Source organism: Oncorhynchus mykiss, chromosome 28, assembly GCF_057628025.1.
Source record: "Oncorhynchus mykiss isolate SJ-2025 chromosome 28, ASM5762802v1, whole genome shotgun sequence".
In the NCBI taxonomy this organism is placed as follows: Eukaryota; Metazoa; Chordata; class Actinopteri; order Salmoniformes; family Salmonidae; genus Oncorhynchus; species Oncorhynchus mykiss.
Window position 1 is genome coordinate 8,832,526 of NC_143049.1, and position 26,234 is coordinate 8,858,759.

The 26,234-nt window shown below is 43.4% G+C and overlaps 1 protein-coding gene and 1 long non-coding RNA gene across 3 annotated transcripts in view; one reads left to right on the forward strand and one right to left on the reverse strand.

Annotated features, from left to right (window-relative positions):
* The window catches only part of LOC110508438 (receptor-type tyrosine-protein phosphatase S), a 102,494-nt gene that overhangs the window by 45,132 nt on the left and 31,128 nt on the right, over positions 1-26,234 (reverse strand). Inside the window, exon 6 of the mRNA XM_090225701.1 lies at positions 6,071-6,259. Coding sequence (XP_090081827.1) covers positions 6,071-6,259 — 189 coding nt within the window. The remainder of the gene's footprint in view (positions 1-6,070; positions 6,260-26,234) is intronic.
* LOC149970703 (uncharacterized) lies at positions 1,627-10,911 on the forward strand. 2 transcript variants are annotated; one of them, XR_016492928.1, is made up of 3 exons: positions 1,627-1,766; positions 2,135-2,196; positions 10,898-10,911. It is a non-coding gene; the product is annotated as an uncharacterized LOC149970703 (long non-coding RNA). The 2 variants fall into 2 exon arrangements; XR_016492929.1 differs by lacking the exon at positions 10,898-10,911 and adding an exon at positions 3,533-3,556.

A 26,234-nucleotide genomic window follows, 5' to 3' on the forward strand; every position in this document is an offset into this window, starting at 1 on the left:
GTTTTAGTGTTACAAAGCACTTCATTTCAACAGCGTAGAGACAGACGGACATACAGTAAGACAGCGCAGGAGAGGTGCGATCGATCCAGACACTGTGTGTATGTGGGAGAGAGATAGAGACAAAGAGAAAGAGAGAGAGGGAGAGAGAAAGAGGGAGAGAGAGAGAGATAGATTGAGACAAAGAGAAAGAGAGAGAGAGAGAGAGAGAGAGGGAGAGAGAGAGAGAGAGAGAGAGAGAGAGAGAGACATGAGAGAGGGAGAGAGAGAGAGAGAGATAGATAGATTGAGACAAAGAGAAAGAGAGAGAGAGAGAGAGAGAGAGGGAGAGAGAGAGAGAGAGAGAGAGAGAGAGACATGAGAGAGGGAGAGAGAGAGAGAGAGAGAGAGAGAGATAGATTGAGACAAAGAGAAAGAGAGAGAGGGAGAGAGAGAGAGGGAGAGAGAGAGAGAGAGAGAGAGAGACATGAGAGAGAGAGAGAGAGAGAGAGACTCCTCCACAGGAGTAGTGTATCTACACCTGGACAACAACTAATCTAGAAAGGCTGAAGTTACAGTAACACTCTGGAAACTATGGGGAGTTTTCTTGTTAGGGAATGTATGTGTGTACGTTCCTGCGTACATTCCTGTTTGTGTTTATTGAGCCCGCTCTCTCGCTGCAGCTGACCTCTTTGCTTCTCTCTCCTGCAGACACATGAAAGGCAAACGAGGCAGAACTCCCTTTCCCTCTCTCATTCGCTCCCTCGCTCTCCCGTCCCCATAGAACAAAGCAGAGCTCGGCGCAAAACAGGCATAACTTATCTGTGCAACAACCAAGCAGGAGAGCAGGGGAAAGAGAAAAAATAAGGAGAAAGGGAGGAAGATAAAGAGTACTCGACAGCACTCTCTTTGAAACAACAGATCCTGAAATGCAGACACACACGCACACTCATAGGCTCACACAGATGGAATCCAACTGATGGATTCTGTCAAAATGTAACATGCTTCATGTTAAACTGTAGTTTGTTTGTGTTCTGTTTAGTGAATGATTACTGTTAGAGCTCTAGGGGCGCTATTTCATTTTTGGATAAAAAACGTTCCCGTTTTAAGCGCGATATTTTGTCACGAAAAGATGCTCGACTATGCATATTCTTGACAGTTTTGGAAAGAAAACACTCTGAAGTTTCAGAATCTGCAAAGATTTTGTCTGTAAGTGCCCCAGAACTCATTCTACAGGCGAAACCAAGATGATGCATCACCCAGGAATTAGCAGAATTTCTGAAGCTCTGTTTTCCATTCTCTCCTTATATGGCTGTGATTGCGCAACGAATGAGCCTACACTTTCTGTCGTTCGCCCAAGGTCTTAGCAGCATTGTGACGTATTTGTAGGCATATCATTGGAAGATTGACCATAAGAGACTACATTTTCCAAGTGTCCGCCTGGTGTCCTGCGTCGAATTCGGTGCGCAATTGCCAGCTGCTTCTACTTTACCATTTGATTCAGGGGAGAAAGCATGTGTCCAAGAACGATGTATCAATGAAGAGATATGTGAAAAACACCTTGATGATTGATTCTAAACAACGTTTGCCATGTTTTCAGTCGATATTATGGAGTTAATTTGGAAAAAAGTTTGCGTTTTGAGGACTGAATTTATGGATTTTTTTTGGTAGCCAAATGTGATGTATAAAACGGAGCTATTTCTAATACACAAGGAATCTTTTTGGAAAAACTGAGCATCTGCTATCTAACTGAGAGTATCCTCATTGAAAACATCAGAAGTTCTTCAAAGGTAAATTATTTTATTTGAAGGCTTTTATGTTTTTGTTAATGTTGCGTGCTGGATGCTAACGCTAATGCTAACGCTAAATGCTAACGCAAAATGCTAACTCTAGCTAGCTACTTTTACACAAATTATTGTTTTCCTATGGTTGAGAAGCATATTTTGAAAATCTGAGATGACAGTGTTGTTTACAAAAGGCTAAGCTTGAGAGATGGCATATTTATTTCATTTCATTTGCGATTTTCATAAATAGTTAACGTTGTGTTATGCTAATGAGCTTGCTGATAGATTTACACAATCCTGGATACAGGGGTTTTTTCATAGCTAAACGTGACGCAGAAAACGGAGCGATTTGTCCTAAACAAATAATCTTTCAGGAAAAACTGAACATTTGCTATCTGAGAGTCTCCTCATTGAAAACATCTGAAGTTCTTCAAAGGTAAATGATTTTTTTGAATGCTTTTCTGTTTTTTTGTGTAAATGTTGCCAGCTGAATGCTAATGCTAAATGCTACGTTAGCCATCAATACTGTTACACAAATGCTTGTTTTGCAATGGTTGAGAAGCATATTTTGAAAATCTGAGATGACAGTGTTGTTAACAAAAGGCTAAGCTTGAGAGCTAGCATATTTATTTCATTTCATTTGCGATTTTCATGAATAGTTAACGTTGCGTTATGGTAATGAGCTTGAGTCTGTATTCACGAACCCGGATCCGGGATGGGGAGATCAGAAAGGTTAATGGAGTTCAGGCCATGAAACTGTGTGTGCTAATTTAAAAAGGTTGACCTAATCAGATAAGAGGAAATTGCCTAGGATCAGAGAGTAGGGTCAGGCCCAGAACCTGTATAGCTGGGCAGGTGACGTCTACACGGGAAGAGAACTTTCTAAATGTATGCACTCTGCTGACTGTATCCTTGGTATTAAGCACTTGAAACTTCTCTTGAGCTTTTAGGTCTCAATTCCTTATTGCAAAGAGGTTTCTATAGCATTTTTATTTTTAACAAAACATGTTCACACACACACACACACACACACACACACACACACACACACACAATGGTAAGCTATACAGGTAACTAGGGTGGACAAGCCCTGCACATGATTATTTGACTACTCCATGTGTTCACAAAGCTAAGCTTGCGTGGTTACAAAGATTTAGCTACTCCTAATCTAAAGTGTGCTTTCAGTGTCCCTCTACCATGCCCAAAATTAGGAGGAGAGATGTCTGTCCATCATCACTAATCCGAGAAAAACTTAAAAGGTTCACCCCAAAAACCAAAGTTTGTTTGGTAATTTCACATGTCAAAAGTGGTGTAAATGTCAAACTGAGTCCATATTGCACACCATATGTTGTGTGGATCTCACGTCGTACATTAGGGGGAATTCTGTAGGCCTCAAACCCAAATTAATGAGGAGGATTGGCCTTCAGACTTCTCCAAATGCGTATGGCAGGACCTACACAACAGATGGTTGTCGAAAATGTACACCACTTTTGAGTTATGAAGACTCTTGACAAACTTTGACTCTTGGACCATATGCCTCACTACACCTCCTCAGGAGATGATGAATGGATGGATGTGTGTGTGTGTGTGTGTGTGTGTGTGTGTGTGTGTGTGTAGACACTGGAGGGAAGAGAGGGATCAGGGAAAGAGAGTGGGGCCGTAGAGATGCAGAGAAGGATCTTCAGTGTCTTCAAGGGACTATAATGCAGAGGTTCTCAAAGTTGTTTACTCTTTAACCCATTAAATCAACAAAACCATGTTTCTACTCACAGCCGCCTCTAGTCAGTTTCTGTGACCCCAAAAGGACTGGCTGTGACACACCAGTGGGTCCTGATCCACCATTTGGGAAAGACTGCTGTAACGGTGTAGTGACCGTAAGTTGTCTAAGAGACATACAATGAAAAGGTATGTGCATGGCTATGGTTACAGTAATACTTACTGAAGGCTGTTGACGATTATGGAGAAAAACAAAAAGGACGCAAGAAGCAGGTGAGGGATGTGTTATTAACATATTCTCAATGTGGAATGACCATGTTCTCCATGTGGAATTACCTTGCTTACACTCTGGTTACATGCCCATAATGCTGTACTACACTACCCATAGTTCTGTGTGTATGATTAAATATTGTTCTGTGTCTACCAATCTGGCACCTATAATTTCTCCTACATCATGTTCTTTATGGCAAAAATACTTGGATTAGTGTTTAATAGCTTTTTTTGTATAAGTCATATAAGTGTATGTGTACATATCTTTCTCTGCAGACACTAGGGTTATTCACACTATAGTATCCCTTTACAGAGTAAAATATGACACAAAACAAACAAACACAAAAAGGCAGAATGGAAAGATTGGGAAGTATGACAAGCTGAAAGACCACAGTCAAACCAGCTTGACATAAAAAGGGCAGGACAGGGGAACTGAACGTAGAAAACTAAAGAATCCCTTTTTGTCCTGTTGTCCTCCCTCCTCCTTTCTCTCATGTGCATCCCGAAAGTATCCAGATCCCTTCACCTTTTTCCACATTTTGTTGTCACAGCCTTATTCTAAAATGGATTCAATTACTTTTTTTCCCCTCATAAATCTACACACAATACCCCATAACAACAAAGCAAAAATATGTTTTTTAGAAACAAATAACAGAAATACCTTATTTACATAAGTTTTCAGACCCTTTGCTATGAGACTCGGAATTGAGCCCAGGTGCATCCCGTTTCCATTGATCATCCTTGAGATGTTTCTACAACTTGATTGGTGTCCACCTGTGGTAAATTAAATTGATTGGACATGACTTGGAAAGGCACACACCTGTCTACATAAAGTCTCACAGTTGAAAGTGTATGCCAGAGCAAAAACAAGGTCATGAGATCGAAGGAATTGCAATTAGAGCGCGGAGATAGGATTGTGTCAAGGCACAGATCTGGGGAAGGGTACCAAAAATATGTCAGCATTGAAGGTCCCCAAGAACACAGTGGCCTCCATCATTCTTAAATGGAAGAAGTTTGGAACCAGCAAGTCTCATCCTAGAGATGCCGCCCGGCAAAACTGAGCAATCGGGGGAAAGGGCCTTGGTCAGGGAGTTGACCAAGAACCAGATGGTCACTCTGACAGAGCTCCAGAGTTCCTCTGTGGAAATGGGAGAACCTTCCAGAAGGACAACTATCTCTGTGGCACTACACCAATCAGGCCTTTATGGTAGAGTGGCCAGACGGAAGCCACTCCTCAGTTAAAGACACATGACAGCCCACTTGGAGTTTGCCAAAAGTCACCTAAAGGACTCTCAGACCATGAAAAACAAGATTGTCTGGTCTGATGAAACTAAGATTGAACTCTTTGGCCTGAATGCTAAGCGTCACGTCTGGAGGAAACCTGGTACCATCCCTACGATAAAGCACGGTGGTGGCAGCATCATGCTGTGGGGATGTTTTTCAGTGCCAGAGAGACTAAGTCAGGATCGACGGAAAGATGAACTGAGCTAATTACAGAGAGATCCTTGATGAAAACCTGCCCCAGAGTGCTCAGGACCTCAGACTGAGGCGAAGGTTCACCTTCCAACAGGACATCGACCCTAAGCACACATCCAAGACAACACAGGAGTGGCTTCGAGACAAGTCTCTGAATGTCCTTGAGTGGCCCAGCCAGAGCCCGGACTTGAACCCGATCGAACACCTCTGGAGAGACCTGAAAATAGTTGTGCAGCGACGCTCCCCATCCAACTTGACAGAGCTTGAGATGATCTGCAGAGAAGAATGGGAGAATCTCCCCAAATACAGGTGTGCCAATCTTGTAGCATCATACCCACGAAGACTCAAGGCTGTAATCACTGCCAAAGGTGCTTCAACAAAGTACTGAGTAATGGGTCTGAATACTTAAGTAAATGTGATATTTCAGTTTTTTACTTTTAATACATTTGCAATAATAAAAAAAAAACTGTTTTTGCTTTGTCATTATGAGGTATTGTGTGTAGATTGATGAGGTAAAAATCGATTTAATGCATTTTAGAATAAGGCTGTAACGTTACAAAATATGGAAAAAGTTAAGGGGTCTGCATTCATTCCGAATGCACTGTTTGCCAGACATGCCTAGACAATACGTCTGGTCTCTCCAGAAACATTTATAAAATGACATTGAACATGAAGAGGGCTTCAAGGAGTGTGCTATGAACATCAGTTCTAGCTTGCTCTGTAGTAGACAAACCTCCCCAAGGACATACTGAGGAATCCCATGATTCATATCACTACTGTATTCCTCACCCATTTCTTTCTCTCTCTCTCTCTCTCTGACTGGCCTCTCTCTCTCCCCTCCATCTCACCTGAGCGTAGTTGTTTGATGCGTCCCAGGCTGGACCTGGGTTCTACAGGTAGGAAATCTTTGAACCAGGAGATCTCTGGGTCAGGGATGCCGCTGGCAGCACACAGCATGGTGGCCGTCCTGGTCCTCTCCACCACCTTCAGCTGCGGTCCCATGTCGATGCTGGGGAAACCAAACGGCAACAGATCCTCTGGAGGGTTAGGAATTGGGGAAGGGTGGGATGGAAAGAGGGGAAAGGAGAGGGAGAAGAGATATTGTTAAGTCACTTTGATGACAAGTCATTTTAATTTGTCTCGTAAGTCAGTTCCACAGAGAATGTGAATTAGAACCATGGAAGGTTGGATGTTTGGTACCAACATGGACGATAGATTGCAGAACCCCAGTATATCATGCCTTGGTTTGATCAATGTGGTTAACACAAACCTACAACACATAAGCAGTGCTGAGTGTTATGACACCATTCTCTCCATCTAAAATCATTTGGAGTCTCCTCAAAAACACCACATCACACCACACCCACAGATGGTGGTTAGACTCCCAAGCACACTTCAAACTACAATCCCTCTTGATGAATTGTTGGCCAACAGTGTTGGCAAACAAACAAATGATCCAGTAGGCCTTCAGTCACTAAGCCTGAAATGTCGCTGGTTCGAATCCCCGAGCCAACTTGGTGAAAAATATTTTGAGGTGCCCTTGAGCAAGGCACTTAAACCTAATTGCTCCTGTAAGTCATTCTGGATAAGAGCATCTGCTAAAATGTAAAATACCTGGAGCCTGGCCAGCTCATTGCTCCTACATGGCCTGTTGACACACATACATGTATTCCTGTGTTGTTCAGTTGGTAAGGCCAAGGTCATCGGAATTCAATTCCCGCAGGGAACATATACACAACCTACGGGAACATATACACAACCTAGGGTAAAATGTACAAGCTCACTGTACTGTTAGTCGTTTTGGGAAAAGCCTCTACTAAGTGGCATATATTATGATGATATATCATATCCACAGTACAGACAGTGGGCTACCCCCTCCTCCATTCCTTCCCCAGAGGCCTGGGCAGGTAGGAGGTAGTAGTGTCAGCTCTAATAGCTATGCACAGAAAACACTGGTATCCTCTGTGTTTCTCTGTGCCGTGAGGTGTATAGTAATTATAGCTCTAATAACTATGCACAGGGTTCCTTCTCAGATACAGCAACGTCAATTAGGCAGTCAGATAGCAGGGAGAGGCAGGGCACAGGGGGTAATAACGACTTGTTAGCAGGCTAATTATTAGTGTACAAATGATTAGGAGGAAAGACGTCTGTGACTGTGTCCGACTGCGTTGGGGCTTTGTGTTATTGCCAATGTGTATGTTCATGCTAATTATATCAAGGTATGGGGAGAAATACACAATGGGACACATAGAGAAAATCACACACAGGTGCCTACACACAGATGCATGAGACAGGGCGCACGTACACACACACACACACGTACACACACACACACACACACACACACACACACACACACACACACACACACACACACACACACACACACACACACACACACACACACTTCCTCTGGTGAATTGGCTTCAGCTCTCTTTGACTGCAGTCCAGATGGCCAGCCACATAATCATCCTTCCATCAGCCCTCCCTCGTTCCTTTCTTCCCCCCTCTTCCTTTCTCTCCCCTTCTCCTCCACCTGACACCCTTCTCCTGCACACACACACACACACACACACACACACACACACACACACACACACACACACACACACACACACACACACACACACACACACACACACACACACACACACACACACACACACACCATGCTAGGTATCCCTTTTCTCTCCCTTCTGAGATAGATCATCTGTCACCATGACAACCAATGGAGTGTCAAACAGATCCCACTGAATATTAGTTTATAACTAATGCAGAGTTTCTAACTAATGCTTTCTAACAAACACAACTATGGGCAAAACAGTCTGATTTAAAACCAGAAATATGATCTAGCTGTTATTTCTTATCTCAACGGTTCCCCCTGCCAGCCATCCAGTAGTGTGTCACTGTAACATCTGTCTTCACCTGACTGTATCGCTATCTCCTCAGAGATAGGCTGCAGAGAGCCTGTCAGATAGGCCGCACTCAGGAGAAAAGAACAGGAGGAGACAGAAATAGGATGAAGAGAAGAGATGAGAATGGACAAGAGGAGGACTGAGGAGATGGGCAGGTGTGGAAGTAAGAGAGGGGGAGAGGAGGAAAAGGACTGGGAAGAGAGGAGACAGGGGGAATGGAGGGACGGGGAGGGGAATAGAAGATGATAAAAATAAACGAGACGAGACTCAAGTATACTCAGTAAAACTAATTTCCACGTTAGATGCCCTGTCACCACCATTGCCTGGGTTCTGACCACATCCTGGCTAGCTGTCCAGAGGACACCCGTTTGAGGGGGATGCAAAACGAGCCGCAACACCCCCAGCCCTATCTGATCAATACTAATAACCTGGCTGAATGGAAGCTAGCGATACCTCATCGACAGGAGGGAGAAAATTAAAGAAAGGAGAGAGAGAGGGATCGATAGACAGGTCGGGAGGCAAGGCCCTCCGAGGAGGAAAAGAGAGAGAGAGGCAGAAAGTGTGGGAGGGGGAGGGGTTGAGAGAAAGAGAGGGAGAGAGAAGCTCACATGGGGCGAGAGAGAGAAAGGAAGAGAGAAAAAGTGTAACATTTAAATGTTATACTAAATTTTTAACAGCTAATAATATAATATTTTAAATGTCCTTATTCTCTTCAAACATTTAGTTTGCCTAATGTTTACTCTTAATGTCCGATTGTTTTTGTCTTTGTTTAATTCGCTTTGTTGGCTTTTGTAATTTTTTCTTTCATTTTTACCACTTGCTTTGGCAATGTAAACATGTTTCGCATGCCAATAAAGCCCCTTTGAATTGAATTGAGAATGAGATAGGCATACAGGGGGCTTTCCATCACCTCAGGGTCTATTCTGCTGGCTGTTTGCTGCTGCATGGTGTAACTGATTGTTTATGAGACCAGGCCACTGCAGTAGAGCACAGAGATAGAGAGAGAGCTTTTATGTATTCCTCTCTGCTCGCTGTCATTAGATGTACAGCATATGAGCTCTCCACATTATACATGGGTGTCACGCCTACTCCCGCTCCTCCCCTCTGGCGCCCGACTTCTCCGGAATACTAACCACCGGTCCTGGATCCATCATTACGCACACCTGGCATCAATCATTACGCGCACCTGCACGTCGTCATGAGGCACACCTGGACTCCATTACCTCACTCATTACCTCCCCTATATCTGGCACTCCCTTAGGTTCCTTCCCCAGTCAGTATTGTTTATGTGTTTCATGTCTATACACTACTCGTGTTTGTTATATTGTTCCATGTTCCGTTTATTATTAAAGTCACCACCTGCACTTGTTTTCCGACTCCAAGCGTATACGTTACAATGTAGGAGAGTTTATGCACAGTACAGTGTGTGCCTAAATATACAGTGCCTTCAGAAAGTATTTACACCCCTCGACTTTTTCCACATTTTGTTGTGTTACACAGTTTTTAAAGATTAATGAACAATGAAATACTAATATACCTTGATTAGATAAGTCTTCACCCCCCTGTTAGAAACAACTTTGGCAACACCTTTGGGTAGGTCTCAAAAGAGCTTTTCACATCTCTATTGTGTATACTTTTCAAGTTACAGTATTGCCTTTATAACTTTTCTAATGACATCACAAAATAACATTATTATTCTTTAGATCGCCTCTGACCATTCCCCACATTCTATGTTAGAAATATTGTTCCAGTATTGACTTTAGAACATGTAAAGCTTCGGCGGGAAAAGTCTGTGTAGACAAAAGCACATTTCTATGTGAATTTGGAGATAGCTGAAAGTCCTTGATTTACAACAGGGTGTGAACTGTCAATTCCCCACCAGCTACCCTTTCCCCCCTATGCAGGGGAGAGGGGCCTGGCCGAAATCAGCCACTGCAGAGCTGATCCGGCCCATCTGGATCCTCACAGGACAGTCATGACACCTTCTTAATGCATTTGAGCCCATCAATTGTGTTGTGACAAGGTAGGGGTGGTATACAGAAGATAGCCCTATTTGGTAAATGACCAAGTCCATATTATGGCAAGAACAGCTCAAATAAGAAAAGAGAAACAACAGTCTATCATTACTTTAAGACATGAAGGACAGTCAATCCAGAAAATGTCAAGATTTTCGAAAGTTTCTTCAAGTGAGGTTGCAAAAACCATCAAGCGCTATGATGAAACTGGCTCTCATGAGGACCGCCACAGGAAAGGAAGACCCAGAGTTACCTCTGCTGCAGAGTATAAGTTCATTAGAGTTAAATGCACCTCAGATTGCAGCCCAAATAAATGCTTCACAGAGTTCAAGTAACAGACACATCTCAACAACAACTGTTCACAGGAGACAGGCCTTCATGGTCGAATTGCTGCAAAGAAACCACAAATAAAGGACTCCAATAATAAGAAGAGACTTGCTTGGTCTAAGAAACACGAGCAATGGACATTAGACTGTTGAAATCTGTCCTTTGAGCCCAAATTTGAGATTTTTGGTTCTTTGTGAGACGCAGAGTAGGTGAACGGATGATCTCTGCATGTTTGGTTCCCACCATGAAGCATGGATGGGGAGGTGTGACGGTGTGGGGGTGCTTTGCTGGTGACACTGTCAGGGATTTATTGAAAATTAAAGGCACACATAACCAGCATGACTACCACAACATTCTGCATCGCTACGCCATCCCATCTGGTTTGCGCTTAGTGGGACTATAATTTGTTTTTCAACAGGACAATGACCCAACACACCTCTAGGCTGTGTAAGGGCTATTTAAAAAAGAAGGAGAGTGATAGTGTGCTACAACTGATAACCTGGCCTCCACAATCAACTGACCACAACCCAATTGAAATGGTTTGGGATGAGTTGGACCGCAGAGTGAAGGAAAATCAGCCAACAAGTTCTCAGCATATGTGGGAACTACTTCAAAACTGTTGGAATAGCATTCCACATGAAACTGGTTGAGAGAATGCCAAGAGTGTGCAAAACTGTAATCAAAGCAAAGAGTGGCTACTTTGAAGAATTATAAAATATATTTTTATTTGTTTAACACTTGTTTGCTTACTACATGTGTTTAATTCGGGAGATGGTAACTCTTTAAACAACCGCTCTCGTGGTGCCCCAAATCCTAATGAGTTAATTGTTACATGATTAATTAAATGGGTAACAAATAACATAGTTTGTTGATTAGATAAATAACAGTCATCAGATTAATGAAAGTAATGTCATGACAATGGAAAGAAATTCCAAAAATGTACTTTTAACAAGGCACACTTGCTAATTGAAATGCATTGCAGGTGACTACCTCATGAAGCTGGTTGAGAGAATGCCTAGAGTGTGCAAAGCTGCATCAAGGCAAAGGGTGGCTTCTTTGAAGAATCTCAAATCTAAAATATATTTTGATTTGTTTAACACTTTTTTGTTTACTACATGATTCCATATGTGTTATTTCATATTTTTGATGTCTTCACTATTATTCTACAATGAAGAAAATAGTAAAAACAAAAAAACCTTGAATTAGTAGGTGTGTCCAAACTTTTGACTGATACTGTATGTTGAGCACTGCTTATATTGTCTCAGTCTTCCTCTGATAGTTCTGGCTATATTCAATTCATTTTCCCATTTTGCTTTAATATAAAGAGTTGAGTCTTTTCTAAAGGTTATCATGCCATGACAGAGTGAAGATATTGTCTTGGACGTTGCCTGTTTATATGCATTTCAGATCACATTCCTTCATTTTTTAAATCATAGATACCTGGTTTAAATTATGGATCAAACTCAAACCATTTCTATATTCTGATTTCCTCTTCCAGTTAGTGTTGTTTCACCATCAGAGACCAGAGGTCTAGTGTAAATTATGATATATAAGGTTCAGTATTCCTGTTAATGTCCAAAATGTTTCTTTATCCCCAGCTACAGACTGGATTAGGCGACCTTGAATGACAGGCTTAATATCTTTCCGAATAGCACTGTATTGTGAGTCACACCAACACAGCTAAGTAGTACCCCCCCCCCCCCCCCCTTGTCTTTAGGGAGCTGTGGAGTCAAATATCTAATCCTTGGTTTCCTGCCATCCCAAATGAACCATGATATTAACTTGTCTCACAGATTAAATTGTTTCAGGGGAACCTGTCTTTGCAGAATCAGAATTAGTTAGGCAACATTGATAAATAAGATGTTTTATCTACTTTCATAAATATGCCTATATGGGAAAAAGTTACTTGGGCCCCAGAGTTGGGAGAGGTCAGGCTTGTCTTCATATGTGAACGTATCTTTTAAACCATGTGAAGGGATGATTGAGGGGGAACCAATTATCTCTTGGCTCCACAATGTCTCTGTGCTAGTCACTCCCTACTTTTCCCATTTGGGGAAGAGTATGGCCATGTCTGGAACCATTGTATGTCCCTTCTGATGTTGCCCTTATCTTGACCTAGAGACTCACTCTCCTCTCCGTGAGCTTGTCCAGGAGGGATGGTATTTGAGATGGGAATATCTAGACTTGACAATTGATATATGCCATTGGATGAGGTAATGTTTTGGTACTATGTTGTACCAAGAACGAGATAAGAACTTCGTTTAGCAGACCAAACTGAACGATAATTTATAGCTAATGCTGTCTGGCTATGGGATACTCCTCTCTCAAGTAAAAGTCTTCCTTTGTGCAGTTTTCCTAAGACCTGTGGTTCGTCATTGTGAGTTGGGAGGGGTGGATCTTTGCTATTAAAGATCTCAGGTGCCATTATGTTGACACTCTCAGAATTAATTTATAGACACTGAATTGATCTGAGAGTCAAAGGGCTATGCTGAAGCTCACATTATTAAAAGATGTAACTCTTAAAGTATAACTCTGACTTGTGTGTGGTTTGTAACTCTCCTTATTTAGTAATACAGGAAATTTCCACGACAGACCTCAACTGGTAAAGACTGGAATCTGGGGAGACTATTCATTTGAACTTTCTCTATTCTAGAGCTGAAATCTAAAGGAAGGGACCATGTCTATTTATCTTTATGAATATTTCAGATAATTGGTTTATATTTAGTTATATATAGCTTTAAATTATCCTTTGTTAGGTTTACCCCTAGATATGTAACCTTTTCTGAATTTCAGTTGAAACCAAATGTATATTTTATTTCCTCTAATAGGGTGTAATTAAAGCATAGAATTTGTGTGTTGTGTACATTAAGTTTGTATCCTGAAAAATACCCATATGTTAGTTTTTGGAGGCAAGTGTTAGGGTCAGTCATGTGAACTAGCACATCATCAGCATATAAGGCCAATACCAATGCCAATACCATGTAATTAATCATTTTGCCTTATTGCTTGAGCAAGGGGCTCAATATACTGTTCCTGAGTGGGACAGTGGTCTAAGTCACTGCATCTCAGTGCATAAGGTGTCACTACAGTCCCTGGTACCAATCCAGGCTGTATCACATCTGGCTGTGATTGGGAGTTCCATAGGGTGGTGCATATTTAGCCCAGCATCCTCTGGTTTTGGCTGGGTTAGGCCGGCATTGTAAATAAGAATTTGTTCTTAATTGACTTGCCTAGTTAAATAAAGGTTAAATAAATCAAATAAAAATATATACACAAGGCAAATAACGCAGGTGAGGCGCAACATCCCTGACGCGTAAAATTATTTCATTTATCAGATGGCCATTCACTTGAATTCTACCTGTAGGCTCATGGTAAATGGTTTTAAAACATTGGATTGTGTCTTTTTTTAAGCCAAATCTCTCTAAAATGTGATAGAAATGTGTCCAATTAACACTGTCAATTTCTGTATCTAAACTGACTAATAGTGCTTCTGAATTGTTTTCCTTAATCTGATTGATGACATGTAGAGATCTTCTGGTGTTTTGGGTTTGATGGCCTCTAATAAACCCGGTTTGGTCCAACTCAATTAGATCCAGCATAAAGTCTCCTGATGCTATTCGAGATGTATAGTTTATAGTCATAATTCAGAATTGAGATTTCTCTATAATAATTACTGAAATGTTCTTTGTCTTTACCCTCTGTTGGTATGACAGTAATGATGGCTTCCTTTCATGAGGGAGGGGCTTCACCCTGGGTCCAATTAAATTAGGATAAAAGTAAAGGAATTAATTCTTCCCTATTTGGGGAGTTTTCTTCTCTGCAGATCCTTTGAAGCTCTGTCAGGTTGGATGGGGAGCGTGGCTGCACAGCTATTTTCAGAACACTCCAAAGATTTTAGATTGGGTTCAATTCCAGGCTCTGACTGGGCCACTCAAGGTCGTTTCGAGACTTGTCCCAAAGCCAATCCTGTGTTGTCTTGGCTGTGTGCTTAGGGTCGTTGGGCTGTTGGAAGGTGAATCCTCTCCCCTGTCTGAGGTCCCGAGCACTCTGGAGCAGGTTTTCATTAAGGATCTCTCTGTACTTTGCTCAGTTCATCTTTCCCTCCATCCTGCCACCACCATGCTTCACTGTAGGGATGGTGCCACGTTTCCACCAGACGTGACGCTTGGCATTCAGGCCAAAGAGTTCAATCTTGATTTCATCAGACCAGAGTTTCTCATAGTTTGAGAGTCTTTAGGTGACTTTTGGCAAACTCCAAGCGGGCTGTCATGTGCCTTTTACTGGGGAGTGGCATCCGTCTGGCCATAAAGCCCAGACGGATGCCATAAAGGCCTACCATAAAGGCTTGATTGGTGTAGTGCTGCAGAGATGGTTGTCCTTCTGGAAGGTTCTCCCATCTCCACAGAGGAACTCTGGAGCTCTGTCAGAGTGACCATCGGGTTTTTGGTCACTTCCCTGCTCCCCCGATTGCTCAGTTTGGCTCTAGGAAGAGTCTTGCTGGTTCCAAACTTCTTTAATTTAAGAAAGATAGAGGCCACTGTTCTTGGGGACCTTCAATGCTGCATAAATGTTTTGGTGCCTCGACATAATCCTGTCTCGGAGCTCTACGGACAATTGCTTTGACATCATGGCTTGGTTTTTGCTCTGACAGGTGAGTGCCTTTCCGAAACATGTCCAATCAATTTAATTTACTACAGGTGGACAAATTCTAGAAACATCTCAAGGATGATCCGTGGAAACAGGATGCACCTGAGCTAAATTTTGAGTCTCATAATTAAGGGTCTGAATAATTATGTAAACAAGGTATTGCTGGTTTGTATTTGAAATAATTGTGCAAAAATGTCTAAAAACCTGTTTTCACTTTGTCATTATGGGGGAAAGTGTGTAGATTGATGATTTATTATATTTATTTAATCTATTTTAGAATAGGCTGTAACGTAACAAAATGTGGAAAGGGGGAAGAGGTTGGAATACTTTCCAAATGCACTGTAACTCCATTCTTGTGTATTTTATTCTTATCCTTTTGTGTTACTATTTTATTTGTATCTTTAAACTGCATTGTTTAGCGCTCCTAAGCAAGAATTTCACAGTATAGTCTACACCAGTTGTATTTGGCGCAAAAAAATAAGTATTCTTGCGTTCTAACTACCCGCAATTCAAAGTGCTCTGAACAAATAAAGGGAATCATTCACAAACATAGGCACATTCGAAAGATCTGATAATCGTATCGGTAATGTGTTTTCGGACCCTCCCTTGGTCGTATTCTCACGGGGCAGAAATCTCAGAGATCAATTGGTAAACTCTGATTTAGATATCCCTGCACAATGTGTATTTGCTCCCCTACTGGATGGAAACTACAAGTGTAATGGCTGTGCTCAATGCAATGGCACTTATAAATGTAGATCCTTCAAACACCCCCAAACAGGGAAACAGATCCCAATTAAAGGTGTTATCATGTGCCTCACTAAGGCAGTTATTTATCTTATAACTTGTCCTTGTGGTTAAAATTGTGTGGGTAAAACAAAGTGCGAATGAAAAATACAAATCTTGGAGCATTGTAGCACAATTAGCTGCAAAAACTTGACTTACCCATGTCACGGGGGTGTTCTAGTTCAATATTTCTATATTGGTGTTTTGTATGGTTCCTTTGGTCCGACTCTCATAACAACCATGACAGAATATCCCACCAAGCAAGGACCAAGCAGTGTGATGGAGGTGAAGGAGTTTTGGACCTGGGAAGAAATTATGTGAGGTTGTGAGACCCTTCCTTGGAAGGAGACACCAATGAAGGTGGAAGGACAGCGACGACGCAGGGGACCACGTCCACAGAAACCCCGAGATTTTTTTTTTTGGGGGGGGGGGCACGAGGAGTGGAAGAGCGGGTCATCAGTCCGGTGCCATCTGTGCCGGCTCCCCGTACTCACCGTGAAGAGCCAGAGACCATCAGGGTGGCGATGGAGAAGTTGGGAGAGAGAGATGTTATGTAGGTGTGTTCTGCATGGCATCCGACCTGAAGAGCCTGTCAGCAGTCTGGTGAGACCTGTGCCAGCTCTCTGCACCCTTGCTGAAGTGCTTGTCACCAGTCCGGTGCCACCTGTGCCGGCTCCACGCACCAGGCCTCCAGTGCGTCTCCCCAGCCCGGTACTTCCGGTGCCAGCTTCCTTCCGGTGCCAGCTTCCTCTGTGCCGGTGCCCAGTCCAGGCACAGCGTTCAGCCCGGCGCCATGGTCTGATCCGGGGTCCAGGGGGGGGGGCTACGACCCACACCGGAGCCGCCACTAGTCACCCCCCCTAATTAGGTTATTAAATTATTGCATCTGAGCTCCTAGAGTGTGTCAAGTATTTGGCGCAAATTACATTATTTAGTTTTTTATTTGATTTAGCCATTGTTTGCATTCAAGACCAGGTTGTTTTTATTGATCTCATTTCGTCACTGTCAGAGTAGCCATTAATTTTGGTCATTTCTGTGGTATTAAAAAATACTTTGTTAATTTTTATACCATCCTATCATGTAAACTACACCGAATTGCATGAAATGCGTTTATCAAAGGCAAAAAATGTCCAGACCCTGCTAAAAGATTTTCCCCATGTGTGGAAATCCTAAAAACACGTCTGCTGAACAGTGCAAATGCGATTATAGGTGCATGCAATGTAGATAAAATAAATAAACCTAACCTACTGTACCTACCGCCATGATACTGCCATGATATGATAGCACCATGGTCATGTTTTAAACCAATGCATAATTCATCAGACACACACATTCCACAAATCAATGTCAACCCATGTTGGTTCAATGTAATTTCACATGAAAACAACGTTGATTCAACCAGTGTGTGCCCAGTGGGCTGCTTCCGCTGGTTATTTTTCACCCAATGCCTGTTAGAATAAAAAATGTATAGGACACTAGAACATTTCAGGGATTTTTCTGCCATAGAAACCCTTGGGCAGAGGGCCTCCCAAGTGGCATAGCAGTCTAAGGCACTGCATCCCAGTGCTAGAGGAGTCCCTACAGACCCTGGTTCGATCATGGGTTGTATCACAACTGGCTGTGATCGGGAGTCCCATAGGGCGGCGCACAGTTGGCCCAGCATCGTCCGGGTAAGGGGAGGGTTTGGCCAGGGGGCTTTACTTGGCACACCTCGTGGCGGGCCTGCAGGCTGACCTCGCTCGTCAGGTGAACGGTGTTTCCTCTGACACATTGGTGCAGCTGGCTTCTGGGTTAAGCGGGCAGGTGTTAAGAAGCACGGTTTGGTAAGTCATGTTTTGGAGGATGCGTGACTTGACCTTTGCCTCCTGAGCCCATTGGGGAGTTGTAGCGTTGAGACAGGATCAACATTGGGGGTAAAAATAAATAAATAAATAAACCCTTGGGTGGCCTGCCTAAGCGTTGTTTCGTGATGCATAAAAAAATTCTAGATATATAATTTTGGGGGTTGAAATACATTTTCTGGATTGAAAAATGCTTTCAGTGTAAACTTAAATGACTACAACCAAATATAAAGTATGTAGAAAAGATAATGGACCTATCACTTTTTTAATAATCTTTGAGATTTAACAATCACCAAAATAAAATCTAAACAGTCAGGGGAATAGAAAATTCCCAAAACAATACATTCACCCGTATTGATTTTGTTATTAAGTCGGAGAAAAATAACAGCATTAGCCATGGCAAAATGCATAGAATTGCAGGAAATTATCTTTAAAACTGCAAAATGTTCTCTCAGCTACATGGCAGAATTTGTCAAATTCCTGGAAATTAGCTATAGCTCTCAGCTACATGGAAAAATGTGTAGAATTGCAGGAATGTATCTTGGCTCCATGGAGAAATTCAGAGAATTGCAGGAAATTGGCTTAAAAACTTGCTGACCGCACCCATTGCCATGGCCACCATCATCCAGAAAAAACTTGCATTTTGCAAGGACTTGAAAGTGTCTGTGTGTGTGTATGCGTGCGACAGCAGTATTTCAGTGAGAAATTATGGCCAATGTTTTTCTCCTGGGGTTCTGTTACGAGGCTAGCAGCTATAATCCTAGTGTTTGCACAGCGACGCATACATGGTGCTACAGCCAGGATATGGCACGCACACACACACACACACACACACCTACACTGTATTTCCCAGAAACAAACTCAGCACCAGAGTTTAGGACCCCTCTATCACCTTCATCTAAAATAAATATCTTACTTAGTTTCAATGGAAAATGAGCCCGCCTAAGAACAAACCTAGGGTAAACCCTGAATGACTATGATCCTTCCCCACTTAGGTACGATTTAACTGTCATCTGGGGTAATTCTCTACCTCCTAGTGTTGACATAAAAGAGCCTAAAGAGATTTAGGGAAACACTTTAAATGATAATGTCCCTTTTATGGTAATGGGCCTTGACATGATGCTCTGAGTCTTTACTGTCCGACTGTATATCTATCTGTCTACAACCCGCCCCCTCCCCACCCCGACTTAGCCCCTACTGCTACAGATAACACATGCCGACATGCACATATTAATAGCATATTATGTTGCCACATACTGACTCGATTGAAATTGAAATCGGTCTGCACACATAACACGTTAGTCTCGTGGAACCAAACAAGTGGTGTCTGCCGCGTGCAAGATTAATAACATAAGCATCTGAATCTCTATAGTATCAATTGAATGTTTTGGTGCTTGCAGTCCTGAATGCTGCATCAGGGACCTCTGCATCCCAACAAGGAACACTCTGGGGGAATCACTTTTAACATCACTTTTACCAACACGTCTCCTGCACCACAATAGGCTCTAACACTGGAGCACTTATTCTCTACCCACAGAAACGCATACAAGACCGTCCCTTGCCCTCCCTTCGGCAAATCTAGTGCAGAAGTGGTCTGACAAAGCGGAAGCTAAGCTATAAGACAGCTTCACTAGCACAGACTGTAATATGTTTAGTGATTCATCCGATAACACTGAAGGGTTTACCACATCAGTCACAGGTTTCAGCAATAAGTGCATTGATGACATCATCCCACACAGTGACCATACGTACGTACCCAAACCAAAAGCCATGGATAACAGGCAGTGTCCGCACCGGCCTAAAGGCTAGAGCTACTTCTTTCAAGAAACAGGACACGGACATGAATGCTTACAAGAAAGGCCACTACGACCTCCAACGTCAATATAGGACTAAGATACAATCCTACTACACCGGCTCCGACGCTCGTCGGATGTGGAAGGATTTGCAGACTATTACGGATTACAAAAGGAAACCCAGCCGTAAATTGCCCAGTGATGCAAACCTCCCAGATGAGCTGAATGCCTTCTATGCTCGCGTCGAGGCAAACAACACTGAGCCAGGCATGAGAGCCCCTACTGTGTGATTTTGCTCTCCGTGGCCGATGCAAGTAAGACTTTTAAACAGGTTAACACTCACAAGGTTGCTGGGCTATGTCGCATTCTCAGAGCATGCGCAGACCAGCTGGCAAGTCTCTTCACGGACATTTTCAACATCTCCTTGTCCCAGTCTATAGACGACCACTGTCCCTGTTATAAGAACTCACAGGTAACCTGCCTAAACAACTATTGTCCCATAGCACTCACATCTGTAACCATGAAATGCATTGAAAGGCTGGTCATGGAGGACATCAACACCACCATCCCAGACATCCTGGACACACTCCAATTTGCATACCGTCCCAATAGATCCACAGATGACACAATCTCTATTGCACTCCACACTGCTCTCTCCCACCTGGACAAGAGGAATACCTATGTGAGAATGCTGTTCATTGACTACAGGTCAAGCCAATCACCAAGCTCGGGACACTGGGACTGAACATCTCCCTCTGCAACTTTCTGACAGGACGCCCCCAGGTAGTGAGGGTAGTTAACAACACATGCTGATCCTCAACACCGGGGCCACTCAGGGGTGTGTGCTTAGTCCCCTCCTGTACTCACTGTTCACCCACAACAGCATGACTCCAACACCATCATCAAGTTTGCTGACGGCACAACAATAATAATACAGCCTACAGGGAGTTGGTTGGTGACCTGGCAGTGTGGACAGAGACCACAATGCCAGGACCACAACCTCTCACTCAGCGTCAGCAAGACAAAGGAGCTGATCGTGGACTACAGGAAACGGAAGAGCAAGTACACGCCCATCCACATTGGCGGGGCTGTAGTGGAGCGGGTCGAGAGCTTCAAGCTCCTTGGTGTCCACATTACTAAGGACTTAACATGGTCCCTTCACACCAGCACAGTCGTGAAGAAGGTGCCTCTTCCCCCTCAGGAGGTTGAAAATAATTGGCATGGCCCCTCAGATCCTCAAAAAGTTATACAGCTGCATCTTTGAGAGCATCATGAGCAGCTGCATCACTGTTTGGTGTGGCAACTACACCTCCCTCGATCGCAAGGCGCTACAGGGGCCAAGCTCCATGCCATCCAGGACCTCTATACCAGGCGGTGTCAGAGGAAGGCCCGAAAAAAAAGCCACCCAAGCCATAGACTGTTCATTCTGTTACCGCACACCAAGCGGTACCGAAGAGCCATATCTGGGACCAAAAGGCACCTGAACAGCTTCTACCCCCAAGCCATAAGACTGCCGAACAGTTAATCAAACGGCTACTCAGACTATTGCATTGACCTTTTTTTGCACTGAGTCTCTTACACTGACTAAACTCCAACGCACAGAGACACAAACAGACACACACACACACACAGACACACACACTTTCACACTGTCCACATACGCCTCTGCTACTCCGTATATTATCTATCCTGATTGCCTAGTCACTTTTACCTCTGCCTAAAGTACATCTACTGCACATATTACCTCAATTACCTCAACTGCCTCATACCTCTGCACACTGACTGGGTACCGGTACTCCTTGTATATAGCCTTGTCGTGGTTATGTATTGTGCTACTATTTTCTATTTTTATTTGCTAATTTGTTCGTAATTTTAACTCTGCATTGTTGAGAAGTAAGCATTTCATGGTCAAGTCTACACCTGTTGTATCCGGCGCATGGGACAAATACAATTGGATTTGATTCTACTTGATCAGACAGTCTATGTCATAGCATATTTGTCATAGTGGTAGAAAATCATTCTCTAACACCCTTCTTCCTAGACCCCTTTTTCTGAAAATGGGGCAGTGGGAGGTGTTGGTAATCATGGTTTAGCAAACACACACACACACACACACACACACACACACACACACACACACACACACACACACACACATATTACTGCAGTGATGAGAATCTCTCGCCCACCGGAGGTTTAAAACACGCAGAACTGCAGATACTAAAACCTCCCCTAGGCTAGGCTACAAAACCGCAGTGTCCAGAGGGAGAGAGAGAGGGGAGGAAGAGAAATACATATGGAAAGATATGGTATACTGTACATTGGTAGAGCTAGCTAGATGGAGAGAGAGAGAGTGATGGCGAGAGATGTAGCGAAGGAGAGAGAGGGAGGTGTGAGTGTCTAAATGAGATATCTCCTCTGCCCGACCCCAGTTACCCCAGCATGCTACATAAGCTTCCCTCCATTAGCAGTCAGGCTGAGGAGTAGCTCACTCCTGTGGCCAACAACAAGGCTTCTGTGGAGTAAATCTCGTAGGGAGACAGAGAGTACTGAGTGGCCAACCATTACAAAAAGATGCTACCCTACATGATCTTATAAAGTCTTATGTGGCTTCATAAGAGAGCTGTAAATGTAACCCATACCCACCCAGGGACAGATTAAGAAATCATAAACCCTGGGGCTTTATTTATAAAATTCTTTTAAAAAATAAGCCTTTTTTAAAACACATTTCATGCAATTCTATATAATTTACATGACAGAATAATATTTTTTTATACCATACAAATAACCAAAATGAGTGGCTACTCTGATCAATCTGGTATTGAATTCAAACAAACAATAGCCCAGGCCAATAAATCAACACACAGATTGTACAATATTAGGAGGATATACTGTGCCTTTGGAAAGTATTCAGAGTCCTTGACTTTTTCCACATTTTGCTAGGTTGAAAAACAAATGATAGTCCCACTAAGAGCATACCAGATGGGATGGCATATCGCTGCAGAATGCTGTGGTAGCCATGCTGATTAAGTGTGTCTTGAATTCTAAATAAATCACTGCCAGTGTCACCAGTAAAGCACCCCCATACCATCACACCTCCTCCTCCATGCTTCACGGTGGGAACCACACATGTGGAGATCATCCGATCACCCACTCTGCGTCTCACAAAGACACTTCTTCTTACTGGTGACCTTTAGTAGTGGTTTCTTTCACCATCGTTACACGCACCTGCACGTCATCAGACGCACCTAGACTCCATCACCTCCTTGATTACCTGCCCTATATATGTCACTCCCTTTGGTTCCTTCCCCAGGCGTCATTGTTTCTGTTTGTTTCCTGTCTGTGCGCTGTTTGTGTTTCTTGTTTTGTTCAATTGTTTATTAAATTATGCACTCCCTGAACATGCTTCCCGACCCCCAGCGCACACATTATACGTTACTTGAACTCTGTGAAGCGTTTATTTGGGCTGCAATCTGAGGTGCAGTTAACTTTAATGAACTTATCCTCTGCAGCAGAGGTAACTCTGGGTCTTTCTTTCCTGTGGTGATCCTCATGAGAGCCAGTTCCATCATAGCGATTGATGGTTTTTGCGACTGCACTTGAAGAAGTTCTTGAAATATTACGGATTGACCGACCCTCATGTCTTCAAGTAATGATGGACTGTCATTTCTCTTTGCTTATTTGAGCTGTTCTCGCCATAATATGGCCTTGGTCTTAACCAAATAGGGCTATCTTCTGTATACCACACCTACCTTGTCACAACACAACTGATGGGCTCAAACGCATTAAGAAGGAAATAAATTCCGCAAATTAGATTTTAACAAGGCACACCTGTTAATTGAAATGCATTCCAACTGAAGCTGACCTCATGAAGCTGGTAGAGAGAATGCCGAGAGTGTGCAAAGCTGTCATCAAGGCAAAGGGTGGCTACTTTGAAGAATCTCAAATATAAAATATATTTTGATTTGTTGAACACTTTTTTGGTTACTACATGATTCCATATGTGTTATTTCATAATGTTGAGGTCTTCACTATTATGCTACAATGTAGAAAATAGTCAAAATACAGAAAAACCCTTGAATGAGTAGGTGTGTCCCTATCAAGGCAGGGCCCCTCAGTTACCCACGTGGGCCCCCCTACCTCCCCCCCCCCCCCCCCCCTTCTGATGATTATCAGAGCGGCAGCAGCTGTCTACACTCATTGACAGCAGGATCCTGAGTCCTTCTGTGGTAGGCGGTTGAAGCATATATATATATATATACAAATCTGCATTATTATTTCATTATTTAAGTCTATGGTGCAGTCAAGGTCTCTGAGACAGATTGCAAAGTATCATCGAATGTAAGTCTACACCTCTGGCCACATAAGGGGCTTAAGTTCAAATTCAAATTCAGAATATACACAGCTCTATTGAGGAAAAATAGCTTATGATTTAATGGCTCACACAAACACACTCACGCACGCAAGCACGCACGCACGCACACGCACACACACACTGAAGGGCTATAGGGTTTATGTAGTAATGTCCCTCAGACACAGAGTGGGGGGTTGGGTGTGTATGTATAGATTTGACAGGCCTGTGAACAGATGGACAGGAGGCTATTCCCCAGGCTACCAGCCTTCTGCTGAATACCACAAGCCTGCCAAATCTACCCCTCCCTCCTTCACTCCTCATTATTTTCTTCTATACCTCCTCTCTTATTTCTCTCCCCTCCGCCTCTCTCCACTCCTTCTCCTGCTGTGTCACTACTCGCCCTCCTCCCCCACCAAGTCCCCGTCCATCTTTCCCTATATCCCCTCTGTCTCTCTCCTCCCTACATCCTCCCGTATATCCCTCCCTCAATCCCTCCATCCCTCTCGTCCTTGTCTTCCCTCCTGCAGAACTGGGTCCCTGTCCAAGCCCAGTTCTAATCCTCTGCTTTCCCATGTAAAAAGGAGTCGTTATCCCATCCATCCCGCTTCTCCCTGACTCTCTCTCTCTCTCCCTCCATCCCCCTCTCCTGTGTTGGGCCTAAGCCCAGTCCACAGCTCCTAGGCTTACAGCCAGGCTTTACAGCCAAACTCAGCTACATTAGATTCACACCATCTCAGTCTGGGAACCGAACAAATTAAGTGATTATGAGAGCGAAGCTGTAGTCTAAATCACATGCTAACTGGTCCTCAACACAGCCAAATCACACTAACTCTCAGGCTAAAAAAGAACAGCTCCTTCTGTCCTGCTATAGAAGGGTGTAAAGCAGGGTGTTTGTCACGTCTTGTGTTGAGAGGGAAGGGAACAAAGGGAGAGACTGTGTGTAAGCAGTTGTGTGAGCAGGTGTGTGAATGTGTGTGCAAGATGTGTGTGCTTAAAATAGACAGTATTACAGTTTTTTTTCAATTGTAACAAGCATTGGTCAATACTAAAGCCACTTTTTCAAAACGCTTCACACAGTCTGCATTACCAATGTGCATCTTGGCCAAACAGTTCATCGCACCTCCAAAACTCACTCAAAACCACCAAAACACTTCATACATGTCTCAAAATAAGCTTGTTCGACCATAACACTGGCAAGAGTTCTCACTCAGAAAGCATACACCGCCACTCATAACACACTGACCTTGAAAACACTAACAACAGGGAGCATTACATGAATTATGAACTTCTCTCTGAAGTTTGAATGATTTTTCACAGACATCAGTATTTCATTGTAGAATAAAAATGCCATCTTTTCACTTTATTGACTGTACTGAAGTATATGTAACAAGAATAAATCAGACATGCAGCAATTTTCTTCAATAGTGTAACGGTTTTCTTCTATCTCCTCCTCTGATGAAGAGGTAGAACAAGGATCCGACCAAAATGCAGCGTGTAGATTGCGATCCATGTTTTAATGAACAAACGTAAAACACGAATCAATACAAACACTACAAAATAAAGAACGTGATGAACGTAACGCAAACCTAAACAGCCTATCTGGTGAAAACACATAGACAGGAACAATCACCCACAAACACACAGTGAAACCCAGGCTACCTAAATATGGTTCCCAATCAGAGACAATGACGAACACCTGCCTCTGATTGAGAACCATATCAGGCTGAACATAGAACTGGACAAACTAGACATGTAACATAGAATGCCCACTCAGATCACACCCTGACCAACCAAAACATAGAAATATACAAAGTAAACTATGGTCAGGGTGTGACAGTACCCCCCCCCCCCAATGTGCGGACTCCGGCCGCAAAACCTGAACCTATAGGGGAGGGTCTGGGTGGGCATCTGTCCGCGGTGGCGGCTCTGGCGCTGGACGTGGACCCCACCCCATAATAGTTTTAGTCCACCTCCTTAGCGTCCCTAGATAGGTTACCCTCCTAAATGACAGCTCGGGACAGAGGTAGCTCGGGACTGATGGGTAGCTCAGCACTGAGAGGAAGCTCAGCACTGAGAGGAAGCTCAGCACTGAGAGGAAGCCCAGGCAGGTAGTTGGATCTAGCAGATCCTGGCTGACTGGAGAATCTGGAAGAGTCTGGTCGACTGGCAGATCTGGAAGAGTCTGGTCGACTGGCAGATCTGGAAGAGTCTGGTCGACTGGCAGATCTGGAAGAGTCTGGTCGACTGGCAGATCTGGAAGAGTCTGGTCGACTGGCAGATCTGGAAGAGTCTGGTCGACTGGCAGATCTGGAAGAGTCTGGTCGACTGGCAGATCTG